We start from the raw sequence: 24,089 nt of genomic DNA on the forward strand, positions 1-24,089 counted from the left end.
TGCAAAGCAATGTACATGAGAAAAATGAAATGTTGGTAAAAGAAAGAAAAAGTCAGAGCAGTCGTGAGTAAAAGAGGAAGGGAAAGACCATAAGGAGGCCTTCCAATAACTGTGATGTTCTAATAAACATGTTCTAAAAGTTAGAGCTGTCCTGAAAAGATCTTGCATGTATAAGAATTTCTGACCCAAAATTGAAGTGGCAGGTCCTACAACCAGAAGCCTGATTATGCACTTTTGTCTCCAAAGGGAAAATCAAAAATAACGTAAATTATGAGATAGACATATAAAAAGCATACTCCTACAATTTTTCCAAGATCTAAGAGACAACAGGGTCATCCTGACATACACCTACCTTAAGAAGAAAATAGCGAAGATTCTCCCAAACAAAGGTAAGTGGGTTTTTTTTTTTTTTTTAACCTGTAAATAGCCATTATGTTGAAAAATACTGAGAAGGAAAGTGAGGAAGTTCAAGACTACTCTTTCTATGTAGAAAGAATCTAGTCTGTTTTGTTGTAGAACAATTCAAGCTTTCTAGTCGTAGGAGTTGCTGAAAATTTCAGTAACACATTAGAAACGGTAGCCTTCTTCATTTAGGAGATCTATCAAACGTAAGGCTTGATTTCAAAGAGTAATTAGAGGGGAAAAAGAAATAGAAAATCTTAACAAGTAAGATCTCTGATTTCTTTTCGACCCCATATTATATGGAATGAACTGAAAATTAAGAGAAAAACTCCTGAGAAGTACTATCAGCTCATAAATACAAGAGAGAGTTCCTAGTAGGTGACGGTTATGAAGTATTACTTCACAGACCTAGTGGCTGCAAGAATCCCCAGTACTGAATTCCAGTGGAAGTTTCACCCAAAAGATGTTTCTAAACCAAAATCTAAATATCTGTTCTAAACTAGACATTTACCTCACAAGTCTATAATAGTCTGAGAGTTCTACTGAACAAACTGTGTCAGAATGCAAAAGGCTTCTTGATCAGAGTGGAAGTTGAAAAATGTACTATATTGTTAACTGAAAACATATTTTAGAACAGAATTCATTTAAAAATCAACATCTAGATTAAGAAAAACAATACTAAGGGAAGACGGGACACAAAAACAGACCCAGAAAAAAAATAACGATGTAAAAACATATACTAAGGCCTGTAACCTAGCCCACAGTTTCAACCAGTCTCAGATCCCTGGGAAAATTATAGAACGGGGAAGTGTGGGCAGCAAGAGTGCATTAGCAGCAAAAGAGACACCTAAAATGTTTCTGTTTTCTTTTGTTCTATTACCCATTCGCTGAGGTCTTCAAATACCTAAAATATCATTCTACTTTCTATATTCTGTCTGACTATATTTTTCTACGATACAATCAGACTAAATTTGTAAGACACGCAGACTATGAATTTCACAATAAATTACATAAAAATAATTATGTAACTGCATGCAGAAAATAAATCCAGCTCTAAAATACGAGAATGGTTGAACGCATCTTATTATTGCTAAAAGTTTTTCAGTATCTGGAGATACTGAAATAGATCATGTAAGTAAAACTAGTAGCTGCTTACACTCTTTGAGCACTGTAAAAAAAAAAAAAAATCATTATCAAGTGTAATAGTGGGTCTCAAAACACGGTGCTGGAAACTGGAACTACTTGGGAATGGCTAGCAACGTTGTGTTATCTATCCTTATTTTCATCCGCTGAATCAGAGCACCATACAGCTATAAATGCGTTACGGAAATTTCTGATACCGTTCTTCCCATAGGCAAACCCTGCCACTTGTTACAAAGGTATTACATGACGATGAATGAGAACGGACATGACCAAGGCAATTTTGCATTCAGGACATAAGAAACAGTCATGACATGGTAGAAATGCTGAATTCTCTGATCTATAGCACACCATTCATTATAATCAAACAGCAGCAGTGACAGATGTAAAGATATTCTTTCTACAAAACTGGAGAAAAATGATGATAATATCAAGCCATTCAGTCAAAGGAGTGATGTGAGAAGAAATAAGACCTAACTACAAGCAGCTAAGCCATGAATTTTTTAAAGTAAACGTGATAGAAATGGAGATGTGATGGAGAAAGAGACCGCTAGAAGGTATTTTTAAAAGGTAGCAAATTGTCTGAAAGACAGAAATAACGGACAACGCATTCCAAAATTATGTGCGTACACCAAATTAAGTCGTCCAAATTCGCTTTTCTCTTACCCGAAAGATTTCCATCTGTTTCATCTGACTGGAGACTTGCAACACTGGTAGAATCCATTCCTTGCTGGAGGTCCAAAATTTTCCTTCGTAGTTGTTCTATGTCACTCTCTTTGCTATCCAGCTGCATCTGTAGCTCATTTCTGTATGTAGATTCTTCTGCTAGTTGCTGTATTTATATACACATGCACAATTATCATGATACCAAAAATATGGGTGCAAAGTAAAAAATATTTTTGAATTGTTATAAAAATAAAATTCATTACTATGTTTTTTCCAACCTATCTCCAGATACATTTGATAGCATTATTAATAGAAGTGTTCCTACCTTCTTAGAAAAAAGTTAAATATAAAAGATGTAGCAATGCATTAATGTAGAAAATAGCCTGATTCATTTATTAAATTATGAATTTTTTTGAAAAGCATATGATCTAGCAGTGACACAAACTATATAAATAATATGTTACACAACATTCACTTTTTTAGTCTTCATGATGTATCAGTAACTTCAACAGTTAAGAATTTCAAAGAGGGAAAGGAATGATAAATGATAACAAGCACAGTTGCACACTTGCCAAGTTATCTGCCTCACTAAAATTCTGTAGCTCTTAGTACATCTTTTCCTGTGGAGAGGTTTCCACACTATGACAAAAAAAACAAAGAATATTTTACCGCTTGCATTTCATTGAGCTCCTTTTGGTATTTCACTACCATTTGATTAAATTTCTCTTTTTCTTGATTAAGCTCTAACTGTAGCTTTCGGTTTTCCTTCTCCTTCTTCCTCAAATCTTGCATGTTAGCTTTCTTCCTGTCTATTTTAAAATCTTTCCGATTCATGATCTCAGCCAGTTTGTTGACAGCCTGTTAGGAAAGAGAAAAAGGGAATTCAGTAAGGATGATAATCTACAAGCAAGTTTCACACAAAACTCCCAAATTCCTCTAGCTCGAGTATTCAATCAAAAATATAGGTTTTTTTGTTAAAATATAATGGGGAAGCTTAATTTGTATTTCAAATATTATTAGTATTTGAACTATATTTGTATTATATTAGTAAAATATCACTAAACACCCGTACCTCAGTTTCTGAATCTATCAAACTGACATCCATTTCAAACAGAGCAAGTACAGATGAGACAGCTGAAAAAGAACACCCCCAATTTTCAGCTTTTCCAGTCACCTCCATCAATAGCTTTTCAAAGTTTAGATCTCCCAGAACATAACTACAGAAATGTATTCAGTAGAGCAAAACATATCATCTGCAGCTCCTGTGAAATTTCACCAGTGTAAACAGTCCTTACTCATGTTAGAAATAATACCAGAAACTGCTCACTGAAACTCAGGATTTCCACTGAAACATCAACAACGCATACTACGGATCAGGATTAACATAAATTCATCTCAAAAGCAGTAAGAGCTAGCATAACAGAAAAATTCAGGGTGTCAGGAATAGAGAGTCAGACTCAAGCTGGGTGCCACCAAAGAGGGACCCCGTCAACTTTTTCTTTCCTTCTTTTATACGCTTGCTAGCGTTATATCATTGCTGATTAAACAAACCTATTGGTTAATACATAACACTGATGAGTGCCATTCTCGATATTGCTAATTACATTAGATTACTTAGTGAAAGATGTTTTTTTCCCTTAGCAATGTTTAGTTTCAGTTCTGTTTGTTCTAAGTTGAGCACATTCTCTTTGGTGCTGCTGCTGCTGCTCACATCTTCTTCTTCTTTTAGAACATTCTAAACTCAGTTCCTCCATGTCAGCAGTTCTGTTCTTCTAACTTGTATCCAAAGTCCATCTTCCAGCTTGCATCCAAAGTTCATCTTGAACTTAAAGATTCATTACACTTATCTTACAGCTAGTTACACAAAAAACAATAAAATGGAAGTATCTGATATGCAAATTAGTTACTAATTCATGTATTAAACTGTATAGAAAGTTATACCTGTGTCTTCAGAGTTCTTTCAGTGCTGATGCTCTTCTCGTAATGCATTCTAATATTACTGATTTCCTCTTCTTTTTTCATTTTGTATTCTGTTAAAATAATTTTCAACTTTCTAAGATATTTTAGGGGAAAGTATTTCTAAGCTTAATCACTTCTACAATTACACACGTTTTTTTCTCCATACTCCTGCTTTGTTACTTAACGTGCAAAATATAGTTTGCAATGAAAAAGGTTACTGCTGTAATGCTACTGCAAAGATAGAAAATCACCAGCAGGATATCTTAGAAAAGCACCAGAATGAATAAAGCTAATATCTGTATTTTTATTTCGTGATGACAACCAAGTGTGTTGCCTCCATTTCTTCGGAGTTCGCACTACCAAAATTTTTCTGCAGTACCAAAAATGTTGAGTAGCCACACAGCATAAGAGTGATAGGACTGAACTTGCATTCAGTACAGATTCTCAAGTCAGGCATAAAGAGAAAATAGGGAAAAGGCTTTCTTTAAACAAGAAGCAGTTTTGCTAAGTTCTGCCCCACCCCCATGCCAGTTACGCAGTTCCACAGGTCTGTCACACCTCCAGTCGCCCGATTTGTCTTCAAAACTGTGCATTTCAGTTCTAAGGATTCCTCCACCAACGCTCCAGACAACCAACAAATAATCTCCAAATACCTAAAGTAACAAATGCCATAAACTAAGAACTACTCACTTCCTGCCTACTAGAGTCGAGGTTTTAATTGTTTTCAAAAATGAAAGTAGAACATGGAAATAGAAGCCATGAAGTAAGAAGAGTGGCAATTTGCAGGGAAGATACATTTTCAAGATAAAAGCCATGACTGATGATATTTTCTATCAAACCATTTCACCTAGAACACTATGGAAGACATACAGCAATGTATTTTCACATTTCCCACTTTCGTTTTTCCACATAAACTTAAAATTAAGTTGTGCTTCATAACAGACGATTTCAAACTCCAAATATGACATACCTTCTTCCTGTTTCTTTATTTTTTCACTGATCTCTGAATTTTCCTTCGTTATTAAATCAACATCTTTGGTTAACGTGTTATTAGTTTCTTCCAGCTAAATGAAAACAAAGACATTTTAAAATGAGCTTGCTGTACTTTCTAAAAATATTTGTAATATTATTATTTTAAATAACCTTAAATCTATAATAGTCTTTTTAAAAGAATGTCATCCTTAGATGATATGCACAACAATCAAGTTGTCTTTCTGAATTTTAAAAACAGCACTTCACTTCTAAGCCGTCTTTGCTTCACCAGGAGGCCCAAAACACAGCTGTCCCAGAACGAATTTTTTTTAAAGTGATCTTGGCAGAACTGACAACACTTTCCCAAAATTCAGGAAATAATTACAAGCACAACTTCAGCAAAATTAGGCAGATTGTCAGTGACTGAATATGGCAGTTCTCAAATTAATTTTGCGGCACTTTGGAAGATGTAGTACCTAGAGGCCACATCTGCTGAACCTAGAAAAAACAGCAGCTGAAATCTAGAATCTGGAAAAAAATAGAACTGCTGCATTCAGGCTCTTCTTCATTCATTAGCTTTATTTTCAGACCACAGAACCTATTGCTGAATAACTGTCATTTATGATGAAAAACACGTATAAATTGGCATTAACAAGTCAAAGGGTACATACGTGCATACATACATACATAGGTTTGTTAAAAAAGAAAAAAAAACTAAAACCATTATGCTTTGAATAGGTTAGCTGCCAGAAGACACAATCAGGAACACTTTGCTAGCTACTCTACAAATACATATTAAAAACAGACACAACTGCATCCATGAAAGTTTTGTTTGAAGCCTACAGAAATGATTGCGTACAGAGCTATCTGAAAGTTTCTTTAAAAACTGTGGCATTCTGGTGATTTCCAGCTTGTAACAGGAAACACATACACACTACTGCTGTAATAAAGGTTATTTTCACCATTTTAACATAGAGATGGAGTATACATGATAGTATTAATAAAAAAAACTTTGAGCAACATCCTCAGGATTCTTGACGGCATCTGCACAGATGATGCTAACGGGAAAAACAATAATGATAAAATAACAACGCTACGTGTGGCTTGTTGTTTGAAACCCTTTGGTTGAGGCATTTAAACATGATACAACTACTCAACAGCTATCCTACAGAGGATCTTCAAAAACTGTGCTTGGTTTTTTACAGCTTACTGCAGAGGGGAGGGACAGCAAGACTTTCAAGTTTTTTTCTTTTTAAGATTAAATGACTTCGCAATAAGACTCTAATACACAGCTACACAAATTTACAGAGATTTTTAAATGATATTGGGCAATGGCAAGAAATAACTGCAAAAGGCTGATTAACTGAATTACAGACACTGGCTGGACTTTCAGTCTGGCCTCAGCTCCGATTTTCATCGAGTCTACATTTCTTTAAGAGTTCAAACGATGGTCCACAACTCAGATACTTGAATATTCATCACTTATGACCACATGAAGACTTTGCAAAATTAGAATAAAAGACAAGTTTGTTTCCAACTGCAGGATAGCTATAGATCTTAATTGTAGCAGAATAATTTACCCTTCTTATGATGCTGTCCTTATCGGTTATTTCTTGCCTATGTCTTGATGCTGCTTTTTTGCTTTCCTGACTCAGTTCAAAATATTGTTCTTCAAGGAGTGCACGTGCCAACTGTTCCGACTCAGCTTTGGTTTCAGCTAGATCCAATTGCGTAGTGAGTGTTTCTCTGTTAAAAGAATATTCAGATTTTACGTTTCCCGATGCAAAGCATTTACAAATTTCACGGAGAATGAACAAACCTAGATTATATCATTCAGTGGACTGTCATTATGTTCCTTTCCTATGAAAATGAGATTTACAAGACTATACTCTGTACGTTTATGTACATATGCTAAGAGAAATGTCTCCCAATCACCTTCAGGCACACAGCCCATCTTCCACCACATTTGACAGAAAGTAGAGATCCCAAAGATATTATATGTTTGAATATTTTGTGAAACAGGTGGAGGTCAGAAACCTTACTAATGCACTCACTGAAGAAAAAATTACAGTCCAAAACCAGCTGCCAGCAGATATGAGAGAACCCACATGAGAAAACACTGACATAAGTGACCTGACCTAACCATGAAAAATTCTAATTTGTTTCTAATTAAGACTCCAGACAATCCGCTCCTCATTCAAGGTTTCCCTTCCTACACACATTCTCTAGGGCATAATTAAGCATAAACTGCAGGTGAAGCTCTTCCTAGTGAAAGCCTGTACAACAGCATGCAGCATGCTCTGCTATAATCTTCTGATGTCTACGAAGCACAAGCTACAGGAGCAAGCTTACTATAATTAAATTAAAATTTCATCCAATCATGAAACACGAACCCTTAGGAAACCAGATGTTATAAAACCTCCTTTGAGAAATAAAAAAAGGAAAATAAAGTAGTATGCAGTGTGGTCCATCAAAATATACTAAATCCTATCACTACTAGCTACTTCTTCACATATGACTAATGCTCATGAAGATGTGTGCTCCCCGCTATTTGGGCAATGACGGAAATTTCATATAGCTTTTGAAAACACACAGCAGTACTATGTCTACACAATCTTTTGTGGAAAGACAGTTGCAAATTCTGTCTACTGTCTGAGAGGGAGGGGGTGCTAACTTAGGTGCAGTTAAGATATTTTATACATATATATATGTATATATACACATACATACACATATATACACACACACATACATATATATATATATATATATATATATATATATGTAAATTAACTTCTGATCAGTTCAGTACAAAAGCCAAGCTTTCTCGTACTTGCTTGGAATACAGGCAGAGCTCATTTATATTTGCCTGTAAAGAAATCGATATGAGGCGGCGTGGTCAACATAGCACCCATGAGTCAGATGTGCCCAGAACATGGTGACACAGCCCCAGCATGAGAAAGAAAGTAGAAATGGCAATACATGACAGAGGTTCTTCCCGCACTGCAAAATAAAAACATGCCTTAACCATGCAATGAAATATGTATTACCATTGAGTACACTGATTTGATACGATTGCAATAAATACAGGCCTTTACTATAAACAGGTAACTGCCAAAGCAAACTCAGAGTCTGTCACAGTTCACATATTCGTATGTAGGTGGAAAGATGTTTATAACGACATCAGCTTATGGTAAACAGGGAGGGAATAAAAGGAATTTATTAAAAATAAGTGATAGTGGGAAAAGAAGAGAGGAAAAAAAACAACTAGACTGAAGTCTCTCCTTCCTTTTCCCATCTTTTAAGCTAGATAGCCACTATTCCTGCCAGCACTGAGTGAACAGGTATTTTCTGCTTACATCATATTTATTAGCATGACACTGTGTCCTTCTCCCTTGCTCACCCCATCAAAAAGCACAATGAACACTCTGCATAATTTTCTCCTTTGAGATTGCTTTGCAATACGGATGCATTTTTGTGTAACAAAGACCACCTATGTTTTAGAAAAGGAAATTTTAATTCTCCCTCATGCATAAGGCTCAAGCCTCTTTCCTTAGAATAAAAAATATATTAAATAAGTTAAACTAGTAAATTGTAAAAACAAACTTAAACAACATCCTTGCTTATTTGTTAACTTTGAAAATAACATGTCACTCGCAACAAAGTGCTGAATTAACCTAATAGGTTTGGTTGTAATTAAGACTACATTAAAAACAGAATTCAAAGGATTTTTTATTGTTTTTTTCTCAAATTATTTCATTGGCTCTAAAAACATATGCAATAATTATCAGGATAATTTAATTAAAGATGTTTTACAATCAAAATGACAGCTACCACCACCTGGAATATTTTTTTTTCCCAAATTTTTACAACCTGTTAAATTCTCGGAATTCATAATTCTTCTTTCAAACATTACAAATCTAGTTCAAGCAAATATGAATAACCATATTTGGTTCTATGAGTCAGCATAGGTAACATGCTAGCTGCCATCTCACAAAGCGCTATGGAATACCTCTGAGACCTGTCTTTTCCCAAAGGATTTAAAAAACTTTTTAAAGCTAATTCAAAATCTTCACGAGTGAGACCACAACGTGTGGAAAAAACATATTTCTACTTAAAAAATAAAGCAAGCATACCTTTCATTTTGCAATTCCTGCATTTTTCTTTGAGTTTCTTTATTTTTTTCATCAATTTCTTCTTTCAGTTCCTTAACCTGAGTTTTATAAAGTGTCTGTAAGACAAAGCATAAAAAAATCATTAATAAAAACTCATACTAAAACTCTTCACGGTTTCGGTGCTGGCTGGTTTGAATTTGTCAAACCAGCACATGTCAGCACTGTCTTTAGCGGAATTTCCTCTTTCTTGCCTGTCCTAAATGCTCCTTTCCAGTCTCCCTTGTGTAGGGAACTGATGTAACCAGGTTAGTTTTCAACTCTCTAGTCTGGTTCTCTACACAGTTGTACAAACACACCTGCTGACAAAAGGGAAAGGCGGCGCTGGGGCGCGATTGGGCAGGTTTCTTGGAGACAAGTCAACAAATTTGATCCTCCTGGGGCATCACTGTTGCAAAACATTAGTCAGACTAAAGCCTAATATTTACCCATGGTTCCATCCACTGCATTGTTTGTATCCATGTATCTTTTCTCTAGACTGCAAGGTTTTTGGGTAGGGATTGATTTTATCCTAGTAACTAATTCAACAGAGGTCTGATCTATATGAACGATTTGTGTTCCTAATCATTATAATATTGTTATTAACAATACCACTAATTCTGTAAATTAAAACTTAATCTTCTATAGTGAAGTGCTTTTACTAAAAATTTGGGGTAGATTATGAATGTGTCTTGTTTAAATCACATTCTTGTGAAAATAGAATTCAGCATGAAACCTGATATTCTGGATCTTATGCACAAAAATCTGTAATGCATATGATTAAAGTTACAGTGATGTGGAGTTTAGTAAACAAAATAATTTTTTAAGCAGAAATAAAAAAGTACTTCCCAAACTGAAGGGTTTACAACCTATGCGTATTCACAAATGCATTTAAAGTTCAGGCATTACAGAGCATCTCAGGCTATTGTTTCAGTTCACAGAAATGCAACAGATCAAACCAAATTCACAGAATATACATTTCCACTACACAGGATACAGAATAAAGCTCCCCTATGCTCTTCAGAGACTCAGGTACAGACTCAGGGACATGCTGTCTGTATCTGCACCTTTCTAGAAGAATGCAGAATGCTACTGAATGTACAGTTCTTAAATATACTTGCTGCAGATCAATAGTATGGAATATACTGCAGTAAAATTCAAACTCTCTCTCTGCAGTTTACAGTTATGTCAGAAAAATGGCTCTTTACAACCGTGAGATAGAAATTGCTCTGCTGAATAATTCCAATAATTGCGTTATTCATCACAATATAGCATACAAGACTTTGACTATCAAACAGCTAACAGGCAACATACCAGACGGACTGTCTGTAACAACATACTCTACAACGTTCTCTAATTTTTTGTTACTTGTCTCTGTTAGAAGGATTTTGTGAGTTGCTCATTTATGCCAAGTTATTGTTATTTACATTTTCAAAATGCAAATATAACAAAACATTCACTGTTCAATGACTCTACGTCAAACCGTAACAGTTGTTGCAAGATTCTTTGCGAGTCTTACCGAAAAATACTGCTCAGCTTCAAGCTGATCCTGAAGCTCACGCATCTGACCTTCATTTCCTCTGTACTGTCTTCAGAAGAATAAAAAAGAAAACATACAAAAAAGTAATCTATTAGCAAATAACAAGGACAAACTGTTTCCATCCAGAATGCATCAACATCCTATCAACATTTTATATTTGCACACATCTTATTTCACGAAGACGTTTACTTTCTTCTAAAATTCTGATTTAATTTATTCAACCCTGATGAACTTTCTCAAATGAAAGCAAAGTAGTACTCTAAAAGGAGAAATACTGAGCCCTACTTTCAGCTGAAGGAAGCTGTGATAGAAGCCCAATTGATGAACAATGCTGTCTTCAGTAGCCTACGAACTGTTAAGAAAAAGGACCAAGTATTTAAAGAGGAAAAAAAAAGTTATCGACATCCATGAAGTTCAGTAACACTACAAGTCCCACCCAAGTGCTTTAATAAGTAGATCATAACCGATCTATAAAAGAAGTGAAACCTCAGAGTAAGTGGTGTATATGCCTTGACACAGAATGCTGAGCTACGAAATGTTCCATTTCGCTCATAGCAAAAATATTCCTACACTGAAGGGTACATATAGAAATCATAACACGTAACTAAAAATATACTTGTATTTTAGGAAAAAATGCCTCTGTACCAGAGAACTTTTTTGTGGAGAATAGCAACAGACAAAAAATCACATGCATAATTAAGCAACTTTTGCTATTTTACTACAGATTGTTACTTACTTCGCAAGCTGAGCCAACTCAAATTCCAGTAATCTCTTGGCTTCCAACAGTGTGTTGATTTCCTGTTTCAGCTGCTTCTCAGAACCCTTCAAGTTATCTGCTTCGAAAGCTTGCACCTTTAATTCATTCTGTGCCATTATTCGCTTATTGGTCTCTTGTTCTAACTGAAGTGTTAGATTTTTTACCTAAACAAAAAGTGATTTCAGTTTGGGAAACTTTGCTGAATAACCAGTTGTGTATGGCTGGAAGTGTTTCATACATGGATTATTTTTATTTATTTATTATTATTTATCAAACATTACTGCCTAAATACTACACATTGTACAATACATAAAAATATTCCTAAATCTCCAAATACTTCAGTATAACAATCTCATAGAAAGTTGTTGCTCTTACAGAAGGTACTGAGATGATGGTGCATGATGACAAAGCTTCCCTGTATTTAGTCTGTTATTTCAAAGTCCCACATTTATTTTACCTGTCTCATCTTCACAGCATCACAGAATAGTTGGAGTCGGCATGGACCTCTAGAGATCATCTGATCTGTCCCCCCTGCTCAAGCAGGGTCAGCTAAGCAGGGTCAGCTACAGCTAGTTGCCGAGCAATACGTCTAGTTACATTTTAAATATCTCCACGGCCTCTCTGGGCATACCACCCTCACAGTGAAGTGTTTACGTTCAAGCGGAACTTGTTGTGATTTTGGGCTCATTGCTTCTCAACCTGTCACTGGACACCACTGAGAAGAGTATGGCCCTGTCCTCTTTACACCCTCCCATCAGATATTAATGAACATTGATAAGACCCCCCCACCGAGCCTTCTCTTCTCCAGGCTAAACAGTCTCAGCTCTCTTAGGCTCTCCCTTTATGAGAGGTGTTCCCATAAATCATCTTTGCGGGCCTCCACTGGACTCACTCCAGTAAATCCAGTAAATGCTTTTCTTGTACTGGGGAGCTCAGCACTGGACAGAGCACTCCAGGTGTGGTCTTACCAGCAATGAGTGGAGGGGAAGGGTCACCTCCCTTGACCTGCTGGCAACACTGCCTAACGCAGCCCAGGATATAGTTGGCCTTCTTTGCCTTGTGGGTGCATTGGCAGCTCACATTCAACTTGTTGCCCACCAGAACTCCGAGGCCTGCTGTGCAAAGCTGCTCTCCAGCAGGTCTGCCTCTAGCATGTCCCAATGCACGGGGCTATTCCTTTCCAGGTGCAGGACTCTGTATTTCCCTTTGCTGAACTGCATGAGGTTCCCGTCAGCCCAATTCTCCAGTCTGTCAAGGTCCCTCTGAATGGCAGCACAACCAGCTGGTTTAATCAGCCACTCCTCCCCAGTTTTGTATCATCTAAAAACTTGCTGAGGGTGCATTCAGTCTCATCATCCAGGTCATTCACATGTTAAATAGTACTGGCCCCAGTATCGACCACTGGGGGACACCACTAGTGGCCAGCCTCCAGCTGGACTTCACGCTGCTGATCACAACCCTCCCAGCCCGGCAGTTCAGCCACTTTTCAATTCACCTCACTGGCTGCTTATCTAGCCCATATTTCATCAGCTTATCTACAAGAATATTATGGGAGACAGTGCCAAAAACCTTACTAAAGTCAAAGTAAACAGTATCCACTGCTCTTCCCTCACCCACCAAGCCAGTCATCTCACCACAGAAGGCTATCAGGTTGGTTAAACACTCTTTCCCCTTTTAAAATCCATGCTGACTATTCCCGATCACATCCCTGTCTTTCCTGTGGCTAGAAATACTATACAGGAGTAGTTGCTCCAATATCTTCACAGGAAGCAAGGGGAGGCTGACTGGCCTGTAGTTCCCCAGATTCTCCTTCTTGCTCTTCCTAAAGACAGGGGTGACACTTGCTCTCTCCCAGTCCTCAGGAACCTCTACCAACTGCCATGACCTTTCAAAGTTAATCAAAGTGGCTTTGCAGTGACATTGGCCAGCTCCTTCAGCGCACAGGGGTGCATCCCATGGACTTGTGCGTGTCCAGGTGTTTTAAGTGTTGCTTTACTTGATCCTCCTCCATCGAGGGTAAGTCTCCAGTGCTCCAGACCTCCTCTCTGGTCTCAGGGGCTTGGGATACCTCAAAACCAGTCTTACAAAAAGGACTGAGGCAAAGAAGGCCTTCAGTACCTCTGCCTTTTCTGTGTCCTCTGTCACCAGGGCCTCTGCCCCATTTAGTAGCTGGATCACATTTTCCCTAGTCTTCCTCTTGCTGCTTTTGTACTTACAGAGGCTGCTCTTGTTGCTTTTCACATTTCTTGCTATTATCAACTCAAGGTGTGCTTCAGCCGTCCTAACCCCACCCTATAAAAACCCCATAACTGCAGGCTCGCACAGTATCTCTATATTCCTCACGGGTCACATCTCCTTGTTCTACCTCTGTATACTTCCTTTTTAGGTTTGATTTGAGTCAGGAGCTACTTTTTCATCCAGGCGGGCCTTCTGCCGCCTTTGCTTGATTTCCTGCTTGTTGGTATGGACCATTTCTGAGCTTAGAGGAGATGACCCTTGCATATCAGCCAGCTCTCTCTTCCCTTAAGGCCATTTCCCATGGGATTCTTCCAAGTAGGTTCCTGAACAGGCCAAAGTCTGCTCTTCTGAAGTCCAGGGTTGTGATCCTGCTTTTTGCCCAGCTTCCTTCTTGCAGGATCATGAACTCCACCATCTCGTGTTTGCTGGAGCCAAGGCTGTGCCCCACTTTTGAGTATCTAATCAGCACTTCCTCATCTGTAAGTAGGAGGTCAAAGAACCTCTCCTTGATCATCTATTTTAGGAAATTGTTGTGAGTGCTCTCCAGAAACTTCTTGGATTGCTTGTGCTCTGCTAGGTTGTTCCTCCACAGATATCGGGGTGGTTAAAGTACTCCATGAGGACCAGGGCCTGCAAACACAAAGCTTCCTCCAATTCTGTGAAGAAGGCCTTGCCTATTACTCTTCCTGATCAGGCAGTTTACAGCAGACACCCACTACAACATCATTCATGTTGGGCTGCCTGCTAATCCTGACCCATACGCTCTCAGTTGGACCCTCACCCATCCACTAGCCGAGCTCCACGCGTTCCAGTTGCTCCTTCACATAAGGGGCAGCTCTCTCTCCTCACCTTCCTGGCCTGTCCTTCCTGAAGAGCCTGTATGCAGCCATCACAGCACTCCAGTCCTGTGAGCTATCCCACCACGTCTCCACAATCCCAATAAGATCACAGTCCTGTAACTGCATGCAGACTTCTAATTCCTCCTGCTTGGTTCCCGTGCCACGTGCATTAGTGTACAAGCACTTCAGAAAGTGGCCAGCATGCTGACTTTCTAGGGCATGAGAGCTAATCCATTAGTGTCATCCCACAGACACTTCCTTACTTATAGGCAAATGCTTTAGGCGATTCCACCTCAGCACCATTTTGCTGATTAAGATGTCCCTTCTGTTTACATCATCCCATATCCTTTGGTTGTCAACCCTGTCCACTACTTCCTTTCTTGACTGTTGGTCATTCTCCCCCTTCCCTGTCATTCCCAGTTTAAAGCCCTTCTTATCAGGTTGGCCAGCCTGTTGGCAAAGCTGCTTTTGCCCTGCTCTGTCAGGTGGATCCCATCTCTCCCAAGCAGCTTCTGGTCTTTGAAGAGGATCCCATGATTGTAGAAACCAAAACCTTGTTGCCAACACCAGCTCCTCAATCAACTGGTTGACCCATAGGATCCATTTGGTCCTCCTGAGCCCCTTCCCCCTCACCAGCAGGATCAAAGGAAACACCATCTGGTCCCCCATGCCCTTGACTATTATCCCCAGAGCCATGTAGTCATGCTCAATACTTTCCAGGTCTCCCCTGGCAGTACCATTGGTGCCCACGCGGAAGAGGAGCAGGAAGTAACAGTCCAAGGTCCACACAAACTTCAGTAGCCTCTCTACAACATCCTGAATACGAGTCCCTGGCAAGCAGCAAGACTCCCTAAATGGCAGGTCAGGTTGGCAGATGAGGGCCTCCATTCTCTGCAGCAGGGAGTCTCCTGCTAACACAGGCTGCTTCCACCTGGTGCTCCTGCATACTTGAGGCGAAGCTGCTGTAGATGCTCTACTTCAGAGTGTTCCCAGCTCCCTTTCAGCTACGAGAGGAGTGAACCTATTCCAAAATTGCAAGTCTTCCAGTAAAGCCTTCCTCCCGGTGCTAGGAGTCACCAGCTTCCAGTCTTCGCCATCGTGGGAGTTTCTACTTTCTGACCCCACCAGCACTGACTCTTCCGCCTGCCCCTCCTCTACAGTTGGAGGTTCAGACTCCTGAAGCTGCAGAGTCTCAGAGAAGATCCAGTCAATCTCTTTCTCATCTCTGATGCTGTGCGGTCTGCTGACCTCCTTCTGCAGCTCCTTGAATTGGCAGCAAAGCTCCTCAACCACTGCGCATCTCCTCCAGGCAAAATGACCATCAGCCCCCAGCCTCAGCCAGAGGCCCCAGGTCCTTGCTCCCTGCAGCCCAAAACTTGCAGAGCTGCGTCCTCCTTCTGAAGCTCCTTCTGGGTCAAAGTCTCTGATGCTGCAGTGACGGTTGCTCCAACAGCTGTTGGGGACTATGCCCTGTGGCCCATTATCACCATAGCTGAGGATGCATATGCTGGTCTGAGCAGTGTTAACAGGCCCTTCTTTCCACCCTTCTCCGTGAACTGCTGCCTTTATTAGCTGCGCTTTTAAAGGCAACAATGGAAGAAATCCAAGCCGGATGAAAGGTCATGTAAAACTCTGTGGATTTCAGATCTTAAAAATTTCTCACCCTAGAGAACATTGCAGCCTACCAGCTATATAAAAAAACTGATTTACAGAAGCCAAGACCCATAAGAACGGTGTTATCACTTTCCTTCCAAGCGCTGCATAAAAGAAGTGGAGATGAAACTCTTAGTACTGATACCTAGCTTTCACACACAATAACCAAATTCCTTTTCTTTGAACAAATGCTCTTCTGGAGAATGCAAATTGAGAACCGCAAGCCATCCAAGCCCATCAGACTATTCAATTCACAAGCAAGTTTTTCCTTCGGAAAAAAAGAAAAGGAAATACACACAGAAAAGTCAGTGTGTATTAAACTAAGAGCTGAAATATGTAAGGCATCCAAAAGATAAGTAACAAAGGGAAATCACCTTACAGCATTTAGGCCAACTACTGTCTTCAGTTATACTGAGAAGTATATTATACACAGATTTCGATATATGTGAATTTAACTGTCCATTTTTCAACGCAACTATCATTTCTTATTTTCTTTATACAGAAAAATTGTCAGTGATGAACATTTTGCTTACTTCATCTTCCAGTCTCTCCTTTTGCTCAAGAAGGTGTTCCAGTTTCTGCTGAGATTGCTTCAGGTCGAAGTCCAGCATGGAACACTGTTTTTCAGTCTGAACTACGCGATTTTCTGCCTTTTCTCTTGCTGCCCTTTCTTCCTTTACTTTTTTTTCCATTTCTAAACAAGGTTAAAAACAAAAATAAAGAAGATGTAGCATCTACAAGAATGTCTTCCTAAACACAGTCTTAAATACCCTAATACTTTCCAGACACTTTTGTTCAACTATTTAGGCTCTGGTATTGCTGCAACAAGCACTTAAACAGAATGATTAATTCTGATCTAAATTCCAAACACTGAAACGTTATCATGACAACTGAAAGATAAATAGTGGAAAAAAAGAAGGTATACATTCTTGAAATAATCATTATGAAGTCTTGAAATAATCATTATAGGCAAAGGCTGATTTCCATGAATGGATAATAGAGGGAAAGAAAATAAGTGCAACAATTCGTATTGGCTTTGTGAAAAACTACAAACTACCCACGCAGGTAGCAATGACCTTCATAAAGAAAACTTGATTTATTCAACCGAGGTATCATGGCACATTTTTGATTCACGGGTGGGTGTCTATAGAAGAAATTTCACTACTTCAGAGAAGTCACTGCCTCGTCCCCTTAGATTCTCCACTTATTTCAGGCAAGTCTATATGTACAATGCCTAACACCAATATTTTTAATGCCGTTACAGAGGAAGGAACATAATCCAAGACAACTGCCTTGGACACACTCTTTCAATTCCATTTAGCATTTTGCCAGAGCTTAAAAGATTCAACAGAATTTTAGAAACCAAGGAAGGTTTAGTTATTGTTCAATGCAATAACCATTCAAAATGTTACGAAAGAACGTGATTTTTTATTGCGTATGTATCAAGTTATTTAGTGAAAATCATTAAAAATGTAACTTTCATTACGCTTTATAACTTTTATGTGCTTTTTCTTTATGTTAGGAATTAAACCGTTGTATAAGAGTTGTATAACTGTTGTATATATTAAAAGATTATGTTTTAAGATAATATCATAATTAATAAACATTAACTATGTATTTATATGAGAATCTGAAACTTTCAGGAAACACTTACCACACATTGCAACTGATTTTGCCTCCTCTATTGACTGATGTTTGTCAGTTAAGCGAGCTTTAGTCACTTTGTGTTCATTTACCTCCTGTTCTAACCGGTCTTGTAATGATTTGAGTTTGTAGTTCAAATCTATCTCTAAGTTATTCTTCTCCTAAGAACAAGGAAAAAAACATTACAAGGTTTCTAAAATACTTCTAAAATACCTGAGGGAACGACATTTCCTTTCCTTTCCTTTTTTTAGTGTTCATTTTTTGTCATAAAGAAATTACCAATGTTATTTTCAATGTTTAGAAATAAAGGTAACAGATAAAATCTGCATTCAAAATTCTGGAGAAAGTTTCATTAATTTTATTCAGCAGTCTATAAATACATACAAAACAAAATTGTCTCACTCTGAATAAACTGCAGGATTACATAAAGACCATTTCTGTAGTTTTTTTAATCATCATCAGTAGTCACCTACACTGGAAACGTCAACTATGCCATGGACAGCACTAGAGCACAGAAGAAAGGAACAGAACATAGAAGCCTTAGCCAAGAAGGATCTTATTTTTATTCCCATTACCCGCACGCAATTCAGTTACTGCACTGTTGGAGTCCCTTCCCTTAAGACTAACTCATGAAGCAAGCAAAGCATGAGTCTTGATGGACAGGGTCTTGCCTTTGGATCACTGCCTCACGTAACTCCAAATGAGAAAGACGCTGCTTGCATCTTCCCTCATGGGAAAACACATCTCATTTATTTTGGATGGACCAAACAGCAGAGCAAAGCTTTACCTGACCTGTGTTAAAGGAACACGCTTCTGTCATTCTTCAGGAAACAAGGAACAAAATTCAAACAACTCAGCTCAAAAGTTGATCAAAAGGTTTGGCACTGACTCAACCAAATTAAAATGCAGTAAGACCAGAAACTTAAATTTTGCGCTTTAAAAAAAAAAGACTTAGATGCAAAGACTGTCAGCAGGCAAGTCTCTGCAGCGGCAGTTAGGCAAGCAGAACAAAAATAACTGGCTGCTGGCAGAAGAAGTGGATCCTTAAGTCAGTGACAGCAGATGACAAACATGAATTTTGTCCCCAAAACTACAAGCAAGAACTATCTGAGGACTTTTGAAACCTACTGTCCTCATGGGATCTTAAATTAGTTAGCACTATTTATTTCATTGTTTTAACACACACTGATTAGAGCAAAAGCATATGAGACACATCAATAAATATGATCTGAAAATCTGACGAGAACATTTCACTATACCTTTTCTGAATGATTGAGCATATCCTGCGCTTGTTTTCTTTCTGCTTCCACTCTTTCAAGATTATTTTTAAGGTTTTTTACCTCTTCTTGTAAAGTTGTAATCCGAACTGCCATTAAAAAAACACCGAATATTAGTTATTATGAATTAAAATATCCATATAGTTTTTGCTATAAAAAATCAGAAGTCAAAGTGATAAAAAATTCCAAGAATCTGTAAAAAGGGGAGTTACAAGGGTTCGCAGATCTGTATCCCTTATAATGCTTTTCATCTTGCTCATAAAAGCAATCTAGAAGCAACATAAAGGATTAAAAAAAAAAAAGCTATTTAACAATAAAGTACCTTTCTCTATAAATGAAAGAGGAAGAAATGCAGGGTACCTCTGCTTGGCTGCGGCACCACAGCAATAAGACACATTGCTGTCTCTTTTGCAGCACTGTGCCAGCTTCTTCTGTTTTTGTACCATAGGTCTCAGACTTTTAGTCAGGGCAGCCCCACAGATTCACAATAGAGGGCTTCCCACTTGCCCTGTGACAAGCTTGCACTGTGACACTCTCCTTCCCAAGGGCCACTCAGACAAGATTAAGAAGCTAGCTCTAATCTTTAGGAATTGTTCTAGTGAGTCATACTCATTTTTCAGGTTGGTTTTCCACACTTCATGTAACTGTACTTTTGCAACTAAAATAGGGTTATTACAACTTTTTTTGATAAAAGTATAAATACAGAAGGATTACCCTGTAGCTCTCCAATCATTTCAGATCCATGACTTCTGTCCCTTCGTTCGGATTCCAAAGCTGCTTGCAGTTGATAATAATCTTTCTCCACCTGCAGTTTTGTGCTTTCTAGGACTCTGCACCTTTCCTGCAGTTCTCTATTCAGTGATTCTATGTGACTCAATGACTTGCTCATTTCCGTGTTACCCTTTCTCAGTCTTGCTGCTGTATCTGATTCTGTCCTTAGCAAATCATTGGCTTCTTCTAGCTGTTGAAATAAAACAGATGAAATTCTCAAATATAAAAATTATCAGGACCAAATCGGTTATATCCGAATGCTCAATAAAGCTTTTCAAATCTAAGAAATAATAAAGACAATGAAAAGAAATAACATACTTGTTTCTGTAATTGCATTATCTTCTCATTTGTAATTTGTGAATGCTGGCTAATTTTTTTCAAGTCTTCTATCTGATCTTTTAGCGTGGACACTAAAGAGAAATCACAGTATTAATACTGCAGATCAATACAGCTTTAGATTTTTTTTTTGTTTTTAAAAACGAAAACAAGTTTGAACAGAAATCCCTAGCATAAAATAGGTCTTCTGTTAGCTTTTTTCTGCCACCCCCCACTCCCCTCCCTCCGTCTTTTAAGATTTTCTAGGTCAAATTCTATCCTTCTACAATAAAAATACACACATTGTAGAGAACAGAATTTGACAATAAGATAAAAATACTGAGTTTTAACAAGAATATAAGATATTGAAAGTTTTTCATGCATTGATTATTTTAAAAGGTCCCTTTTAAGTTGTGTAGCATTTAAGATGCTAAATAGTGAATTATTCCTAAAAAGCACATCATACACCTCATCAGTTCAAACATTTGGAAAACAAGGCATACCTTCATTTTCCATATTCCGCCTTTTTTCATTCTCTTGTTCAATTTTTCTTTGGTAGTCATTTACCTTATGCTGTAATACCATTTTTTCCTTCTCAATCTGAGACACTGCTGTTTCTAAGTTCTTTCTTTGACTTCCCTAAAATTAAAAGCATTGGCAATTTCCATTTACATTTTAAAGAATGATCCCTAAACCAGCATCAATGCAACTAGCTCTAAAAAGAAAACTGCTGCCCCTTTTTTAATGGGCAAGTTCCTGATTCCCTTGAAAACATTTGCAGAAAAGGTGACTTCTGAAACTTCTACACGACAAATTTACAAAACTCCTAGAAAAGTTACAGTTAACCCAATTATGCATAAACAAATATTAAACTGCTTATTAACAGACAGCATGGAGACTCAATAGAAAATTATCTGTACATTAATTTTTAGAATGTAATTTTAATAAACTCCACAGAAACTCGAATAAGCAAGACAGTGCAAAACATTTACCATAGAAAAGAGAAGTCAAGTCATTGTGACTTCTAGAAACAAAACAAAGTTTCTGAAAACATTTACCAACAAAAAGTACGTTATCTCCTAATGTTACGCTTTGAAATATGGTACTTTGGTCTCAAATACAAATAGAGAGGAATTTTTTAAGTCACAGAACAAATGTTTTAAGTTATGAGAGTACCATTTATACTCTTCCCTCACATAAGACAACTTAAATGAGGAAAAAAAAGTTACCTCTTCATCCAGTTCTTTCATTATCTTGTCTAGCTTTATGTTTGAAGTTCTAAAAATAACAAAGCATTTAGTAATATATGAGAAGGATATATTCATTATACATGATTAGTGGTTTACTAGTAAAATATTTTGGGACTATTACTAAAATGAACATTCACATTTTAGCTAACGTTATTTTATCACAAACATTTTAAATTGGAGAAGCCATCAATCACTGGACACAGTTTATAAAACAGGTTATTAAATATTCATCGACTTTGCTATAGATAGATACAGAAAACTTTGTGTCGTACTTTGTCCCTAAATCTGCAAGTTTAAGAACAATATATGTATACAACAGACTATCATTAAAATTAGGATACCCTGATGAATTGCTATTTTGCAATAGTCTACAAAATTTCATCTAGTTGTGAACTTCCCAAGTATATAAAATAGTTCATTCATTCACTAGTAGATAGCTACCTACTAAGGATAAAGATATTTTATTTAAAAGTCTCTCTGTTGAAACATTTGATCCAGTTGATTGCCGTAACACTGATACTACACCACTGCGTTTTTGTAGCTAGCAAACCCTCTTCAAAGGGACAACGACAGAAAGGACTCAGACAATGTTACCTGGCCAGTACAATAAGTAGTAGTTACAGAAATATATCCAATTTACTAACTCTACGGTATACAGCATGACAAATCAAAGGAGACACTGTTGTGCTTTGACATCATCTTCAATATTACTTCAGGAAAACAGTTACTGAATATCTTCCTAGCAATGGAAGTCCTACTTGCAGTAAGCAATCAGAACATGTGAACAGTAAAATTGTGTGCATGTAAGGGACAACGTTACGTGATCTAAATTTGCACTGGACCATTCTGGCTAGTAGTTCCCTGCATAAAGTAGCTAGTACAGCTACACACTAGTGTCCTGCTTTATAAGCCTAAATTCTCCCTACATCCTATGCCTAGAGTTGCCTCCTGGCTTTCTCCAGGCTTTCAGGAAGACTTCAAAAGGAGAAGCTAACTGCAGAGGAACTTAGTCTGTATGAATCTGAGCAAGAATGCCATGATTATCAGAAAAGAAGATTCTCAACAGTTTGTTCATAAGCATGGCTGCAATAGGCAATAATTTTTCAGGTAGTTACTATTTCAACGTGGTAGAATAAAGAATTTAGAAAGGAAAGCGCTGCCCTTACGCATCTTATGTCTGTATCTGATACATAAGAACAGGGAAAAACAGGGAAACGACAGGAACAACAGGGAAAAAAAACACAGGTCTCCAATAAGTACTGCGTATCTAGAAATCACAGAATATCAATTTTAATATTTCAAAATATGCAGTACATACTATACAGTTTTCAGAAATCAGCGTGACCACTGTGTACCTCAGTCCAGCAAAACGTCTGAACGCAGAGCCATCACGTAACTCAGATGGTTAAGCATTCAGAAAGAAAATGTGTGTTATGCAGATGCCAATGAGTACAGAGAATCTTCTTCATACGATGCATGAGAAAACCATTCAAATATTGTTTTAGCATGATTTAAACCTGTGCCTACAACTGCCTTGGAGGACTACAGTATAATTCTTAAAGTTATTCTGGTAATCCCTAAAGCAGTAATACTGAGCTGAAGCATTAGATGCATTTAAATCATGTAAACAATTAAAGTTCAAAGTCTCACCTGCACTTTTGCTCCATTTCATCTTTCAACTGCATTTCATTATGTAGTTGCTCTTCCAACTCATAGATCATCTTCTGCATATTTTCCAGCTTTAAATATATATTTGTACATGAAAGAACATGCATTACGTTTATGAACAACAAAAAAGTATTTCAGAATACCCAGTGCAGCTTATGTCATATCACAATCTACTCAATTATATCTAAAAACTATGTTTTTAGCATACTAAAACGCGATACCCCCCCAATATAATATTCTAAAAGTTTATTACAAGAAACAACTTTAACATCACATAAATATATAATACAAACCCACATGAAATTTTAGTCATGAATACTTCCATTGAAATTCATGGGGCTAAGCTAAGTCAAGCCCTCCTTATTTTGAGTATTTTCAGAATCAGATGTAGGATGTTACTGCACAGATGTAATAAAATACTTCTATTAGCTTCAAAATTGTTCTTTTTCTAGCATGCACAATCATATACGTTTTACAATGAATCTTCAAGCTCTCAACTATTCCAGGAAGCAAAATCAGGCCTGTCAGTAATTATTAGTGGAGGGAAACGGCTCTTAGTATGTATTAAGTTTGAGATAATTTTTACAGATATCACTGTACTTAGCTTCGAAAACAGTAATACGCTTCGGATGTTAATACGGAATGTTACTGCATAGTATTTATTGTTGTTTGCCAATAAGGTAAGTTCAGAAATTCATTCTTTTCACACAGTCTCAAAATATCTACCTTTTACTGGCTCTCTGGGCACAACAATCCCACTCTACAACATCAGCAAAATCCTCAATTAACAACAAGAGGGTGCCAACTTTAGGGAAGCACATTAAGTCAAGCCTGTGTTGATTCACTC

The 24,089-nt window shown here is 37.6% G+C and overlaps 1 protein-coding gene across 1 annotated transcript in view; it reads right to left on the minus strand.

Annotated features, from left to right (window-relative positions):
- Positions 1 to 24,089, minus strand: part of ROCK1 (Rho associated coiled-coil containing protein kinase 1) — a 93,693-nt gene that overhangs the window by 18,110 nt on the left and 51,494 nt on the right. Inside the window, exons 12-27 of the mRNA XM_009672508.2 lie at positions 23,225 to 23,313; positions 21,554 to 21,602; positions 20,828 to 20,963; positions 20,328 to 20,419; positions 19,953 to 20,199; positions 19,221 to 19,327; positions 17,972 to 18,122; positions 16,851 to 17,011; positions 11,567 to 11,751; positions 10,810 to 10,879; positions 9,276 to 9,370; positions 6,720 to 6,885; positions 5,138 to 5,231; positions 4,150 to 4,238; positions 2,878 to 3,066; positions 2,209 to 2,374 (exon numbers count right to left, since the gene is read on the minus strand). Coding sequence (XP_009670803.2) covers positions 2,209 to 2,374; positions 2,878 to 3,066; positions 4,150 to 4,238; positions 5,138 to 5,231; positions 6,720 to 6,885; positions 9,276 to 9,370; positions 10,810 to 10,879; positions 11,567 to 11,751; positions 16,851 to 17,011; positions 17,972 to 18,122; positions 19,221 to 19,327; positions 19,953 to 20,199; positions 20,328 to 20,419; positions 20,828 to 20,963; positions 21,554 to 21,602; positions 23,225 to 23,313 — 2,086 coding nt within the window. The remainder of the gene's footprint in view (positions 1 to 2,208; positions 2,375 to 2,877; positions 3,067 to 4,149; positions 4,239 to 5,137; positions 5,232 to 6,719; positions 6,886 to 9,275; positions 9,371 to 10,809; positions 10,880 to 11,566; positions 11,752 to 16,850; positions 17,012 to 17,971; positions 18,123 to 19,220; positions 19,328 to 19,952; positions 20,200 to 20,327; positions 20,420 to 20,827; positions 20,964 to 21,553; positions 21,603 to 23,224; positions 23,314 to 24,089) is intronic.

Source organism: Struthio camelus, chromosome 2 (genome assembly GCF_040807025.1).
Source record: "Struthio camelus isolate bStrCam1 chromosome 2, bStrCam1.hap1, whole genome shotgun sequence".
Lineage (NCBI taxonomy): Eukaryota > Metazoa > Chordata > Aves > Struthioniformes > Struthionidae > Struthio > Struthio camelus.